This window comes from Lates calcarifer, unplaced genomic scaffold, assembly GCF_001640805.2.
Source record: "Lates calcarifer isolate ASB-BC8 unplaced genomic scaffold, TLL_Latcal_v3 _unitig_426_quiver_1717, whole genome shotgun sequence".
In the NCBI taxonomy this organism is placed as follows: Eukaryota; Metazoa; Chordata; class Actinopteri; family Centropomidae; genus Lates; species Lates calcarifer.
The window spans coordinates 17,501-30,040 of record NW_026116807.1 but is presented as its reverse complement, the minus strand read 5'-3'; the positions used below and the strand labels follow the sequence as shown (position 1 = coordinate 30,040).

The window sequence follows — 12,540 nt, the reverse complement described above, 5'->3', positions numbered from 1 at the left end:
TGTGGGAAAGTGTTGGATGACAGATCTGACCTTTGGGCTGTGCCAGATATTGCTCAGAGAGAGTTGATGCTGAGCGGCGCCTGGTGTTAGTAACACTCAGGCTGGTGCTGCCTGATGGATGAATCACACTGAAATCCTCACCGTCTTTGCCTCTGGCTTCGTTCAGGGTCAAGAGCAAAAGATTTTGTGTGAGTGAGATGCCTCATCACTGAGGATTGCATCTGTCTAAATTCATGAACAAATCAGAATACACGTATTGTCCTGGAAAACTACTGAATTTTTTCCTCTCATATGTGGGAGACTTAACCAAAAGATCTTTCTGGATCATTATGACTCTCTGTGATAGGCATTCAGACCACACATTTTTAAAGCAGTTTATTCACACTCTGGAACATCTTCTCTGTGAGTTTTGTTAGTTCTGACAAGTGAGAAAAATTCAACTTAACCTCTGGTGGCACCAAATGACACCTGTGACATTCCGAAAGTATGAGCCATTTTCATGGAGACTATGAGAAAAGTCTCCAAAACAGAGAGATTTATGGATGTGGGGAGAGGGATGTTGATAGCTTGTAGTTAGCAGATGCATGCTGGGAAAGCTTAGCTGGACATGGAAATGAAGTGAGTCTGGACTTATGCTTGTTTGTGCTTCTTAAATAGAAGAAGCAGGTAGATTATTGAAAAAATGTGCATGTCTACAATACTAACCAGACTCCCACTGCCACTGCTAGAACTGCCAGTCTGATAACAAGGTCTGAAAACAAGGCTGCTTCTGATTCTACATGATTAAAGACAAGAAAAGAAAAAAAAACCCCCTCCTAGTTCTGATGTAACAGGCAAGCAAACAAAACAAAACACAACAAATTAAAGAGGAGCTGTAAGTGTGGATTCTCACCCAAGTTAATCACTATAGGGCTGTCAACAGGTGTCAACAGCATTAAGACAGGTGCCAGTTTGATCATTCTTATCTGTCAGGAAGGAGAGGGGATGCAGCTTCGCACATACTGACAGGACAACATATATCCCAGCCAGCACTGTAATGATATGAGAATGCAAAAACTGGATGACTTTTTTCAATCTGAAGTCCCATTGACCCTTTGGCATTATCATATATGTCAGACTGAATTACAGGGAATAATATTAGATGATGCGCGCGAGACATCTAAAATTTCTCAATTTACAAGAAAAAAATCCAGCAACTGCTGTTTCCAAGGTCAGTGATGACCCTTCAAGCATTAATTGCGACACAGCCTCATTGCAGCAGTGATGTTTCTAACTGAAAGAAAAAAAAATGTTTTTATGTGGTTTTGGGGAAATATAAAGGGGACAGTGAAGTTTGGAATCTTTTGCAAGGATTGCTAAAGTGTCATATGGATGAGGATGATGAAGATGGTGATGTAATGTTAACAATGGAAGTTATGCTGTTTGGTGCTGATGAAAATGTAGATGCAGATGATGGTTCAGTGAACAGTGAAAGCCATGGTGATGATGATGATGTGATCTTGTCCCAGCTGATGATGATAAAGAAGATGAAGATGTCTACCCTACTGCTGGATGAGCAAATGAATGATGAGTGTGATGGAGCTGCTGTTGCTGATGCTGAAGCTGATGGTGGAGATCATCATGAACGAGGTGATGATGGATGATAAATGAAAATGATGAGGACATTGATGGTGAAGAAAGAATATTGTGACAGAGGAGGATGATGCTAATGAGAAAAAAGGCATAAGGTGATGAAGAGGAATATCAAAATGATTGGAGGAGGAGGAAGAAGATGACTGTGGTGGTGGTGGTGGTGGTTGTGAGCCCTCATCCCCTGCGCCCCCCTAGGGGCACCCTCACCGCCGCCGGCCCTCCCATGAACAGCGTTGCCTCGGTGACTGCCAGTTTACGTGATGACGTCGGATGTATATGAGCGCAGGCGGCGGGATCTCTCTCCCTTTTACCGCCATCGGAGCGGAGTCTCTTTCTTGCCCGGGACCGCTTCACTGCGCAGCGCCACCTAACCTGTCCAGCCTCCGGCCAGAGAGCGAAGGTAAGGGATAGGACTTGGAAATGGCTTCGGCGCCAACGCCCCAAACTTGTGCGTCGTTTCAGAAGTTAAATTTAATTTCTTCTGCTTTATCAAACAAACGAGAGATGAAGGCGGCTCTGCTTTGCTAATGCTACTAGTCAAGTCAGACAGCGGCAGCAGCCATTGAGACTGGCTCCACCATGATGTGTGTTAACGTTACACGCGATTTAAAAAAATAATAAAACAACGCTCAGCAAGTATGTCCGTTTCTCCTGGATTGTTCTGGTTATTATTGCATTGGTAGAAATACCAAAACGTCGGATAATTCCCACAATTGTCGGCGTTTTTCGACATATGTTGACACGTGTCTTGTATCTTGTATTTTTGGACTTGACCTTATTTTTTGGTGGATGATACCCAGGGTGGGGAACTCGGGATGTGACTCTGGACTTTAGGATACAGCTCACTGCGGTTGGTTTAACTGAATAGCCGGTAATATTACATAACGAAAGCTGGTTGAAACGTGGTATTGGAGCGTTGGCAACACTCTTCAACTGGCCCATATTTTGTAGCTACAGCACCGTGTCTTTCGAAGCTGTTCCTCCCACTTGCTCAGCCCAAGTAGTGCGCATCAAGCTAGCAGCACGTAAGCTAGCTTAACTAGCCGGACACACCGAGGCAGTACATTGACAAGACCGGGCAGGCCGGCTAAAGTTAGCCTGTTTACTAGCCAGGGGCCGGCTTGTTTGTGGAGGAAGCAAGTGGACATTGTTGTTTGACGTCGGGCGTAAACGCCTCAACAGGTTCACTGGCTTGTTTGTTCCAAATGAAGTTGAAAATGTGGCTTTCAGAGTGAGCAGACAGACACCCACCCAGGGCTTTTTGTTAGTCATTGATGGTTTGCGAGACTTGAGCATGCAACACGTGGTCGCTGGGCAGGATTAGGGGAAAAGGCTTGTCCCAGAAAGGAAAAAGCGTGTTTGGTCAATCTGCTTGGACCAGTATTCCATATGTAGTTAATAGTGTTCATACAGAGATCCGAGAAAACATTCATTGTCTATTGACAAAGGTATTTGTTGGCTTTTTTGACTGAGGAGAAATGATTCAAGGGTCCCCTATCTGTACATGCGTTGCATTAACATTCCAACCTAAACATGACCTAAGCTGTAATGTCGCCAGATATTATCACAGATGTCTCATACCTGATGTGTCATGATTTGAACAGATCAGATGTTTGATATTTTTCTCAGGAGATGGTGGTTCTGAATTATTTAATGTCAAAAACAACATATTGCATAGAGATGCTTAAACATCCCCATGTATTTTAGGATCTTGAGCAGTAATACTTTTTAAATGCTTTTATGATTCACAGGCATCAGCTGCATGCTTTGAAATGGTGGAGCCTAGTCTCCCACTAGAGCAGTTTCTCCACATTGCATTGTCTACCTGCAACTATTTTTGTCCATTAAAAAGCAAGTATTGACCCCACCTTGAAAGATCATGTCATCACATTTTGCGCAACGACAGTATATTTTAAAAATGTGTGCTGCTGCTAAGAGCTTTCCATAATACTTTCCCATCAATAATTTGGCATTATACAGATTACAAGATGGCTGGGGATGGTGGGTGTCATCTTACCTTAGATATTATAGTGAGATATGGTTCACATGTGCTGTTATTCCATCATGCTTGTACATTTATTAATTTAGGCCATTGTTGACTAAGAAGTGGAAGCTTTAAAATGTGGAGTGTGAAGTGACAGAATGACGCTCTCAGTTGAGAAATGGGACATAATGAAAGGCCCAAATCAGAGTAAACACAGTCTGCTCTCTTTATCAGTTATCCCCCTATGAAAGAGGAAACAATTTAATCTGTTGTGAAGTTGTTCTGAGCCCAGTGAACTGTCATCAGCTCTGTAGTTAAATAATCTTGCTGTATTAGCTGAATGTAGACCAGCTAATATATATATATAGATGATGATGATATATGATGGCTTTGCTGAAAGGATATTTGTCCTGTTCATTTTAAAATCTTATGACTTAAAGGTCTCTTGGTTTTGGTTTAAATTGTTAGTCCCCAGTAAAAGAAACAGTTTTCATCTCAGTCTGTGATTTTCTCATTATGTGACTCCAAGCATTCTGGGCTGTGGGAATCAGAGCTGTGCTGCTGTTAAAGTGTTGTCATCTAATAAGGGACCGATTTACCTCTGGGATGACAGGTGAATGCAATTAAAGACTTGACAGGATAGAAAGCCAGCAGGAAGGTGGCAGTCAGACCAGGCTTAGGAACCTTTGCCACAGTTTCAACCATAATGAAATGTCATTCAGATTTTCTTTTAAGTTATTTTGGACAGATCATGCTTTCAGGTGGAGCTGGGATTATAGCTATGAGTTTCCCAGCAGGAGGTGCAATATTCACATCTCATCTGAAAATGGAGTGAGAGAGAGGGGCTCTGGATTAGGCATAGATGAAGTCATTATCATGGTAGTAGCAGTATTTCATTTCAATATTATTTTTATTAATTGCCAAAATTGTTCAAAATCACAAACTGATATTCAAAGTAGGCCTGAAATATACTTTCCATAATAGGTTATTTTCCAGATGAACTGATCTTGCTTGCTCTCTTGCTTATAAGTTGTGAGATAATAGTGAAGAAATCATGATTTACAAGATTCCAAGGAGTATGTATGTATTCAGGCAGGTTGTTTTGGTTCAATTAAATGTAAAAAGTTTCAGTATGCTATATTTTAACATCAGTTGTAAATCCTCATGTTAGAAGCTTGAACCAGATGTTTGGAGCAGCATATAATTCCTTGTGGCGTTGCATTCTTATCCTCAAGATGGCTCTCTGTTGGCAGAAAGTTGCTGCCTTGACTCACTTAATACTAACCAATCAGTTGTCTCATCTTTCACTCCCCAGCCTGTAAAACTATTAACAAGATGGTTGGTCAATCTGGCTCATTCCTAACTCTGAGAAGACTACTACTTGTTTTACTGAAGTTGCTATGAGGGATGCAGCTGATTGTCTTAAGCAGTGTTTGGTTGGTGCTCTTACTTAGTTGTTAGAGGATTTGCTTGCTAAATGTGGTAATAACAGTAGATGGTGTGGCTGTATAGGATCTGACATGGGGTTGAGGATACAGGGGAGACCAACTCACCCCTGCTCAGGTTAGCACGGACAGTGACGCAGAGAAGGTAGTCAGAGCTAACCAAAGACAGAGAGTCCAGTGGAGCTTAGACAGGCACTAGAGGCACATTAATAGCCCTTTCAGACAGATGTTTTGTGGGTACCTGTGCTGTAGGTGAGGTAGCTTGTTACTTGTTGTTTATTGCACTTAAGGTTGCTGTTCATCAGCCCTAAATATCTTGTTAAAATTGGAATATAGCACAGTTATTGGCAGACCCCCAGCTACCGCAGAGAACTAAATGTGGTTTATGTGCAGTGTTGTGTGTGGGTTTTTTTTTTTTTTTGTGCGTGTCTGGCTTGCTAACGCTACCAAGTAGCTTTGTGTGAGAGGGACAAACTGGGACTATGGTTAGCCAGGGTTCTGCTTTCCATATTTGGTAAGGCAGCTTCTGTCACAGTCAGGGAGGTCAATGCATGAAATGGACCTTAGAGTCTTGACTATGTGATAACGGTTAAGGAGGAGCGAGAGAATTGCACTTAACCAGAGTTTGTAATCTAAGCAGGGAGACACATGCTAATTTTGATCAGCGAAGCAGCTTGTTTTGTTGTAAAATCACCTGTATTGATATTAAAGGCCAACAAAATTCCATGTGATTATGTGTACAGTGGAAAGAAATAGTGATGTTTCTCTTCTAGACATCCAATGGGACAGGTGCTCATTTGCTCAGTGTTATGTCTTCTTCGTGGTTGTGATTGTCTTCTTTCTGTTTTTTCTTGTTTTTTGGCTTGGGTCACCAAACCCACTGTGGGGGGAGTGACAGACAGGTGGTGCAGGAGGGAACACAGGCGCTTTAGATAACACAAAACATTTAATCCTTGTTCATAACTTATTTTAACATATCAGCATTTGTTATTTTAACATTGAACAACATGAGTTACAGTTACTTTTACCCTAATAATTTGTTTCTGTTCTGGTCTGGCATCAGTATTGAAAATCTGTGAAGCTCGGTTATATTTTTGACAAGCAGATTTCTTCTTAGACTATCATTTATCACAAGGCTTTAGGTTTGAGTTACAGCCACCTTAGTGTTTGTTAGTTTTGACACCATTACTTCCAGGGCGTGATCTGTTACCTTACTGTCTTATGGGTACCTATTGTTGATGCAAGTCTCCCCTGTCTGTCCTGCCAAAGAGAACACCATGGTAATCCATCTCTCTCAAGGGAAGAAGGCTCTGGGAGGGGATGAGGGGTGGGTGAGTCACAGGTTGATCCTGTCTGGACCAAGAAGTGGACTTCTTTTATAAGCATGTGGCCTGACTTATCCAAATCCAGTGTGTTTGTTAAATAAAAATGCTCTTTGTCCACCAAAAGCAGGAAATGGTTTGTTTAAAAGCATGTGATAAACAGTCACCACAAACTCAAATTCACATTTACCATTTGATAACATTTGATAAATGATGCTTATTGTTTGGGTTCTGTTGTAGCTAGTGATGTTGGCCAAAACTTTACTTTTGAGAGGACACCTGCAAAGGACTGGCAAACAAATTTAAAATGAACATACTAACATATGTACACAGTCATTTTGTGCAGAATTTGCTGTGGAGAAAAGCATTAATAGACATACACTTTTGCACTTGATGAACTTATTGATTATTCGTTGTAGAATTATGGATCTCATGTGGCTTTCTTTAAAGACTGGAACAATGGTGCTGAACCATCATTTTCTCCTGTAGCATATTTGACTTCCAAAATGAAGGAGAAAATGTTGGTAATACACTTTTTATAAACCCTGAAATTCTAGGGAGGCCTGTGCAGGGGAACAGAGCTAATACTGATAGGTAGACTTTTTAGGTGCACCATACATAAAAAAATGTTTCTGTATTGCTGATATTACAATATTTTATCAAGCACAGCTGATGGATGGGGTTTTAAAAAGGAAATGGTTCTGCTCTGTTTTGATCTTTCATCAGATGCAAGCTGTGAAGTGTTGTTGCCTGCTGCATAGGGTTCCTTTTTATATGCATTTCCTCTTTTATGCACACACAGCAGTGTTTTGTAGTAGGATTATTTGTAATGCTCATTTCAATTTTATTTCCATCAAAATGGTTGGGATGGAAATATTTTAAATCCATTATGTAAAATCTAGGTTACGCAATAAAAATCATTCGAAATTTGTTGTTCTGTGGTGGTTTTCCTGGTTTCAGAAAAGGGGTGTATTGTCACATATCCAAAAAGGGATGAAACTGAAATCTTTATGGGAATCATTTGGATACTACAGCTGAGTACAATCAGCTGATGTAGCAACTTTATGTTAAATGTCTGCATTTAACATAAAGTGCAGTAAAACAACATCACCATCAATCAGGAATTAAGTACAACAATTAACTAAACTTAACTAAAGTTGTAGTTGCACATGGAGGCACTGCTGTGATATGAAGAATTCTTGAAGCCTAAAAAGATATGTGGCTGTTTTAACTGTCATTCATTATTATTTCCAACTTTAACATCATCACCCCTATAGTACTCTACGCAGCTTAAAATTGGCATCAGAAGTTATTTTTAAATGCTGTTTGACTCAGATCTGGTGACAGTCAAAAGTTAGTCAAATTAATTAGCTTGTGTCCTCTAGTATTTTGACTCTAATTATTTTCTCTTCTGTTTTTTAGCATCACTTGAGACTCAGCTAAAATGGCAGACATCGACAAGTAAGTACATCTTCTACCAGTGACTACTATGCTTTGCCTCTCTGCCACCTGTCTGTTTCTCTTGTGGTCTTATGTCTGTGATCCCTGAAGATCCCTGAATAAATAAATAAATTATAATTTTATATATAGCACTTTCCCCAAACCTTCTCTGAGTCATTTAGATGTTGACTGGCAAACTTAAGGCGGGCCTGGACAAGTGCCTACGGGCACTGCAAGATTTCAGTCCATTATCGTGCAGTGTGTTACCAACTACTTTCTTGGTGCCTGAGGTCCCAATTGCCTTCAGATCATTAACAAGCTCCTGCGGTGTAGTTTTAGGCTGCTCCCTCATCTTTCTCATCATCGTCTTTACTCATTTTTGCATGGAGCTCCAGGCCGAGGACCGTTGATGGTCATTTTGTGTGTCTTCCACTTTCGAATAATGGCGCCATCTTCTCATCAAGCCTTTTGTTGATGGTTTTGTAAACCATTCCAGCCTTGTGCAGGTCTACAATCTTGTCCCTGACATCTTTTGACAGCTCTTTGGTCTTGCCCATGGTGCTATAGAGATTGGGATGTAAGAAACTGATTCCTAGAGCAGGTGTGCTTTATACACATGACGAGTTAAGATCAGGAGTATTGGTAATTGGTTGATTTTGCACAGTTGTGTGCCACATGGGCACCAGCCAATCTGTGGGATCCAGAATTCTGGGTGAGTTGTTGGGGATTGAATACTTATTTCACAACAAAATGCACAACATTTTATAACTTTTATATTGTGTGTTTTTTATGCATTTTTGACTGATATTCTGTCTATTGCCATAATCGGTAAACAACCATAAAAATTAGGGTCTGTTAATTTCTTTGTAAGTTGTAAATTCAGCAGGGGATCAAATAATTATTTCCCCCACTGTGTGTATATATGTGTGTGTGTGTGTATGTGTATGTGTATGTATTTGTTAAACATTGTTTACAAAATGCCCACACTCTGCATCATCACACTTTGAAACACTTAACATACACATAGAGGATGCCTCACAACAGTGAGTGATGGATTTTAACATTGTGACAATTGCTGGAACGTTACTCCGTTTGGACCAAACACAGGGATGGATGCTGCCCCCCCCCCACATCCCCACACACACAATCCTCTACTGTTAGCCATTGATTTTCACCTCGTGCTGCAGACTGATGGGAGGATGAGAGCAGAGTTCAGTATTGAGCTCCTCTGCACTGCATCTTAAAGTAGGGTGTCATGTTTCAGTGCTTAGAAAAGCATTATGGGTAAGAAAGACTCCAGTTTTGATTACCACTGGATTTTTTTTAGTGCCACACTCCAGTCAATGGTTGAAACGCCACAGAATTGTTTTGTCCTCTCCTTCACTAAATTACTGTTAAATATGCCCTTCAGCAAGGCGCTTAAGTAAGGCTGCAGCTATTGCTTATTTTCATAAAAACACTACTCTTGTGATCAATCTCATGCTTATTCTAGAAAACTTCAGAGTTTTTCCTGGATACGTAAAACAACAAGATTCATAGCATAATTTTTCAATTTCACCAATCAGTTGTTTTTGGAAATACAGAGGCATTCAGTATCTGGCAGCCTTAGACTAAATATTACCAGAAATTGTTTGTTGGTCAGTGTTAATTCTGTGTACTCATTAAAACCCTGAAGTGTTTTGGCTGACCTTCCCTTCTGCCTTCGTCCCCCTCTGTGTCTCTTTGAGCAGCAAAGACCAGGCTGAGATGGACCCGGCAGATATGGAAGACGTGGAGGAAGTGGAGGAGGAGGAGACTGGAGAAGATGAAAACAGCAAAGGTAAGATACTCCACAAAAAATGGAACAGTGTAAATGTTAGCAATCTGGGTATAGTCATTGAGAGTCTTTTTAAATTGCAAGTTAAAATGTCAATGTAAAGTTTGCAAAGTGGAATACATAGTTTAGATGATGAAATGTGCAAAAATATTGATTATAGAATGTCCAATCATTCAGGTGTTAAAAAATGTTATTTCAGTAGTGGAGAAACAGGTTGAACTCTGTGCATCTGCCTGGTTTTTAAAGTGAGTAGAGTTATTTGCATGACATGATTTTTGAATTGTAGTTAAGAGCTGGGAGGCACTAATCAGTTTTATTTTAGGATCTGGATGCTGTTTATGCTTCCTTTGATGCTCAATAAATGACTCAGACGGCTTCTCATATATTAGCCTACTCCCGGCTCATTGTGGATAGATATAGATGGCTGTTTGGCCTTTTCTATTTATAGCAAGATTGAAAAGTCTTTTAAAAGCCAGACTTGAAAGAAGGCTCATTCTGGCTGCCTACGACTGATCTGTCATAGCGACTGCACTCTCAAGAAAGCAGTACATGAGGTCTGGAAGCTGAGGGGAGATTAGAAATGCATGAGTAATACACAGTTACAGCTTGGCAACGTTAACATGCAGCTCAAACTCTTGTTAAGAATCCTCACATATCACGTATTCACACATCAAGGCTGTTGTGAGACACCAGTATCAAACTCAGAGGACCCACAAATCACAGCTCTGAAGATTTGTCAGAGTGAATTGATGTTTAAAAACAAAAGGTGAAAATATGTCTGCTGCCACTGCAGTATAAATTATACAGCAAGTCCCATTCTCAAGTTTATTCACTGTCAACAACGTTGCTTTTTCTTTTGAAAACGGGATGCATAAATGCTGTCCTTAAAAGTGCATGGGTCAATGATAAGAACTTAGCTCCAACACTAGCAAGGTTTCTGGTATCAAAGCCATAACCTAGCAAAGGTTTGTATCACACTTACCTAGATGATAGCACTGGAAGATCACACCTGAAACACTAGGCAATAAAGGCAACTGATGGTTTACAGTGTTTTCTCAACACCTGAGTGAGAGAGCAGTGGTGGTCGAATGAGCTAGAGAGTGAATGAGAAGAGGGAAGATCATTAGCAAGAAGAAAACAGTGAATCAGAAGTAAAACGTTTTCTGATTGTTTCGTGGTAGTTACATTCCAAAGCGCAAATAAACTCACCCACACCTCTACACATCACGTGAGTGATGACTGTGTGCGAACAATGTATGTAGGTGAAGCCCACGCCTATATCTATCAACTATGGCCCCTATGCTCTGCTCCACTCTGGTCTTGGTCAAACAGGCATAAACTGCCACACACTTTGGGATGATTTATACATGATTATTGAGAATTGTTATTTTTTTCTGAGTCTGTACATTGTTTTTTTTTTTTTTTTTTTTTTTTTTTTTTTTTTTTTTAAGGGAAATCCTGCATAGTATACCATTAATTAGTATTCGTAAGTATAGATGAAAGAAAAATATACATAGCACTGAAACGTCACTCAGTCTATTGTGTTAAATGCAATCAGTTTCAAGGCTATTTAAGCTCGTGGCACAGAAAGTTGAGACGCAACTAGCTTGTGTGAAGCAGTACATCAGGAGCATATTTGACCATATTTCACCAGACTACTACCTTTTATATTGTTGATACCACACACCCCTAAGTTGAATGATGGTGTTGATTTTGTGTGGAATATCCCTTTAAGAGCCATACATACTCTAAATTGTTGTTTGGTCAAGGTTAGAAAGAGTATTATAGTCAACTGAGACAATGTTTGCTGGAAAAAGGGGTCAAGGATAAAGTGAGTATATTATAGGTGTACACATGAGAAAGATGTACCTGTCTCTGGTGCCTGCTGACCCTCATTGATTTATCCACCAGAGGCAGCATTTTCTATCAAAGCATTCAGTCAGTGTCTTGTGTTATGTCATTTATTTCTTTATTTTTTAGACAAGCATGGGTATATTTATTTGACTGAATGCAGCCTTGGACAGCTGACCTATTCTAGCTGGTAACACATTACAAGCACAATGCCCAGGATGTGCCAACAAAGAAAAGTGACTTCCAATCTCTTTAATCTTCTCAGCAGCAATCTGACTGAGCTTTGATAGGCACAAGCAATGTGTCGGACACTTGGATTGTACCATCTGTCACCTGTGTGGTTTCACAAAAGAGCACCCTGTATTGCTGACTGCCGCCTCTTGTGTCTATGAAGCACTGGCAGCATGCACATTGATAACAGACTTAATTCAGTCTGTTCCTTATTTACTTCAAAATGTAAAAAAGTACAAAGTATGCAGGAAGCAGACAGGCTTGAATAAAGGTATAGACAAATCAGATGATGGTGAGGAAGTAGAATGGTGGTCTTGTGCTGTTGATGATACATGTCCCAGCAAAATATACACCTGAATTGATTTATCTGTCTTTATATTTTACTTTTAACTGTATTTTTTTGTGTGTTTATTTAACATTATGTTTGTGTCCTCAGCTCGTCAGCTGACTGTGCAGATGATGCAGAATCCACAGATCCTGGCTGCGCTGCAGGAGAGGCTGGATGGTCTGAATGGCTCACCGTCAGGGTACATGGAGAGGTGAGGGATCAACTCATTTTTACCTCAATCTTGGAGCACATGTATTCTGCTTGGCCCTTCCAGTCACAGCATAGTTCATAGATGTTCAACATCTGTAACATCATATAATAAAATAATCAGTTTTGTAAAATACTAGTTATCAATGCTTAGTTGGGCAATACAATTATAATCTGAGCCTACATACAAATCATATTTAGCCAACATGTCTTTTTCTTAGAAATGTGTATGATTGGTAACACCAGTGTTTTCAAGATTACCTTTTCTTCATCGGGCACCCCAA

The 12,540-nt window shown here is 40.2% G+C and overlaps 1 protein-coding gene across 3 annotated transcripts in view; it reads left to right on the top strand.

The window, feature by feature from the left end:
- The first annotated feature begins 1,901 nt into the window (after positions 1-1,901).
- The window catches only part of LOC108897899 (nucleosome assembly protein 1-like 1), a 24,412-nt gene continuing 13,773 nt past the window's right edge, over positions 1,902-12,540 (top strand). For all 3 annotated transcript variants that reach the window (XM_018697705.2, XM_018697704.2, XM_018697706.2), the window contains exons 1-4: positions 1,902-2,032; positions 7,806-7,844; positions 9,554-9,642; positions 12,158-12,260. In XM_018697705.2, coding sequence (XP_018553221.1) covers positions 7,828-7,844; positions 9,554-9,642; positions 12,158-12,260 — 209 coding nt within the window. In that variant the 5' untranslated portion in view covers positions 1,902-2,032; positions 7,806-7,827. The remainder of the gene's footprint in view (positions 2,033-7,805; positions 7,845-9,553; positions 9,643-12,157; positions 12,261-12,540) is intronic.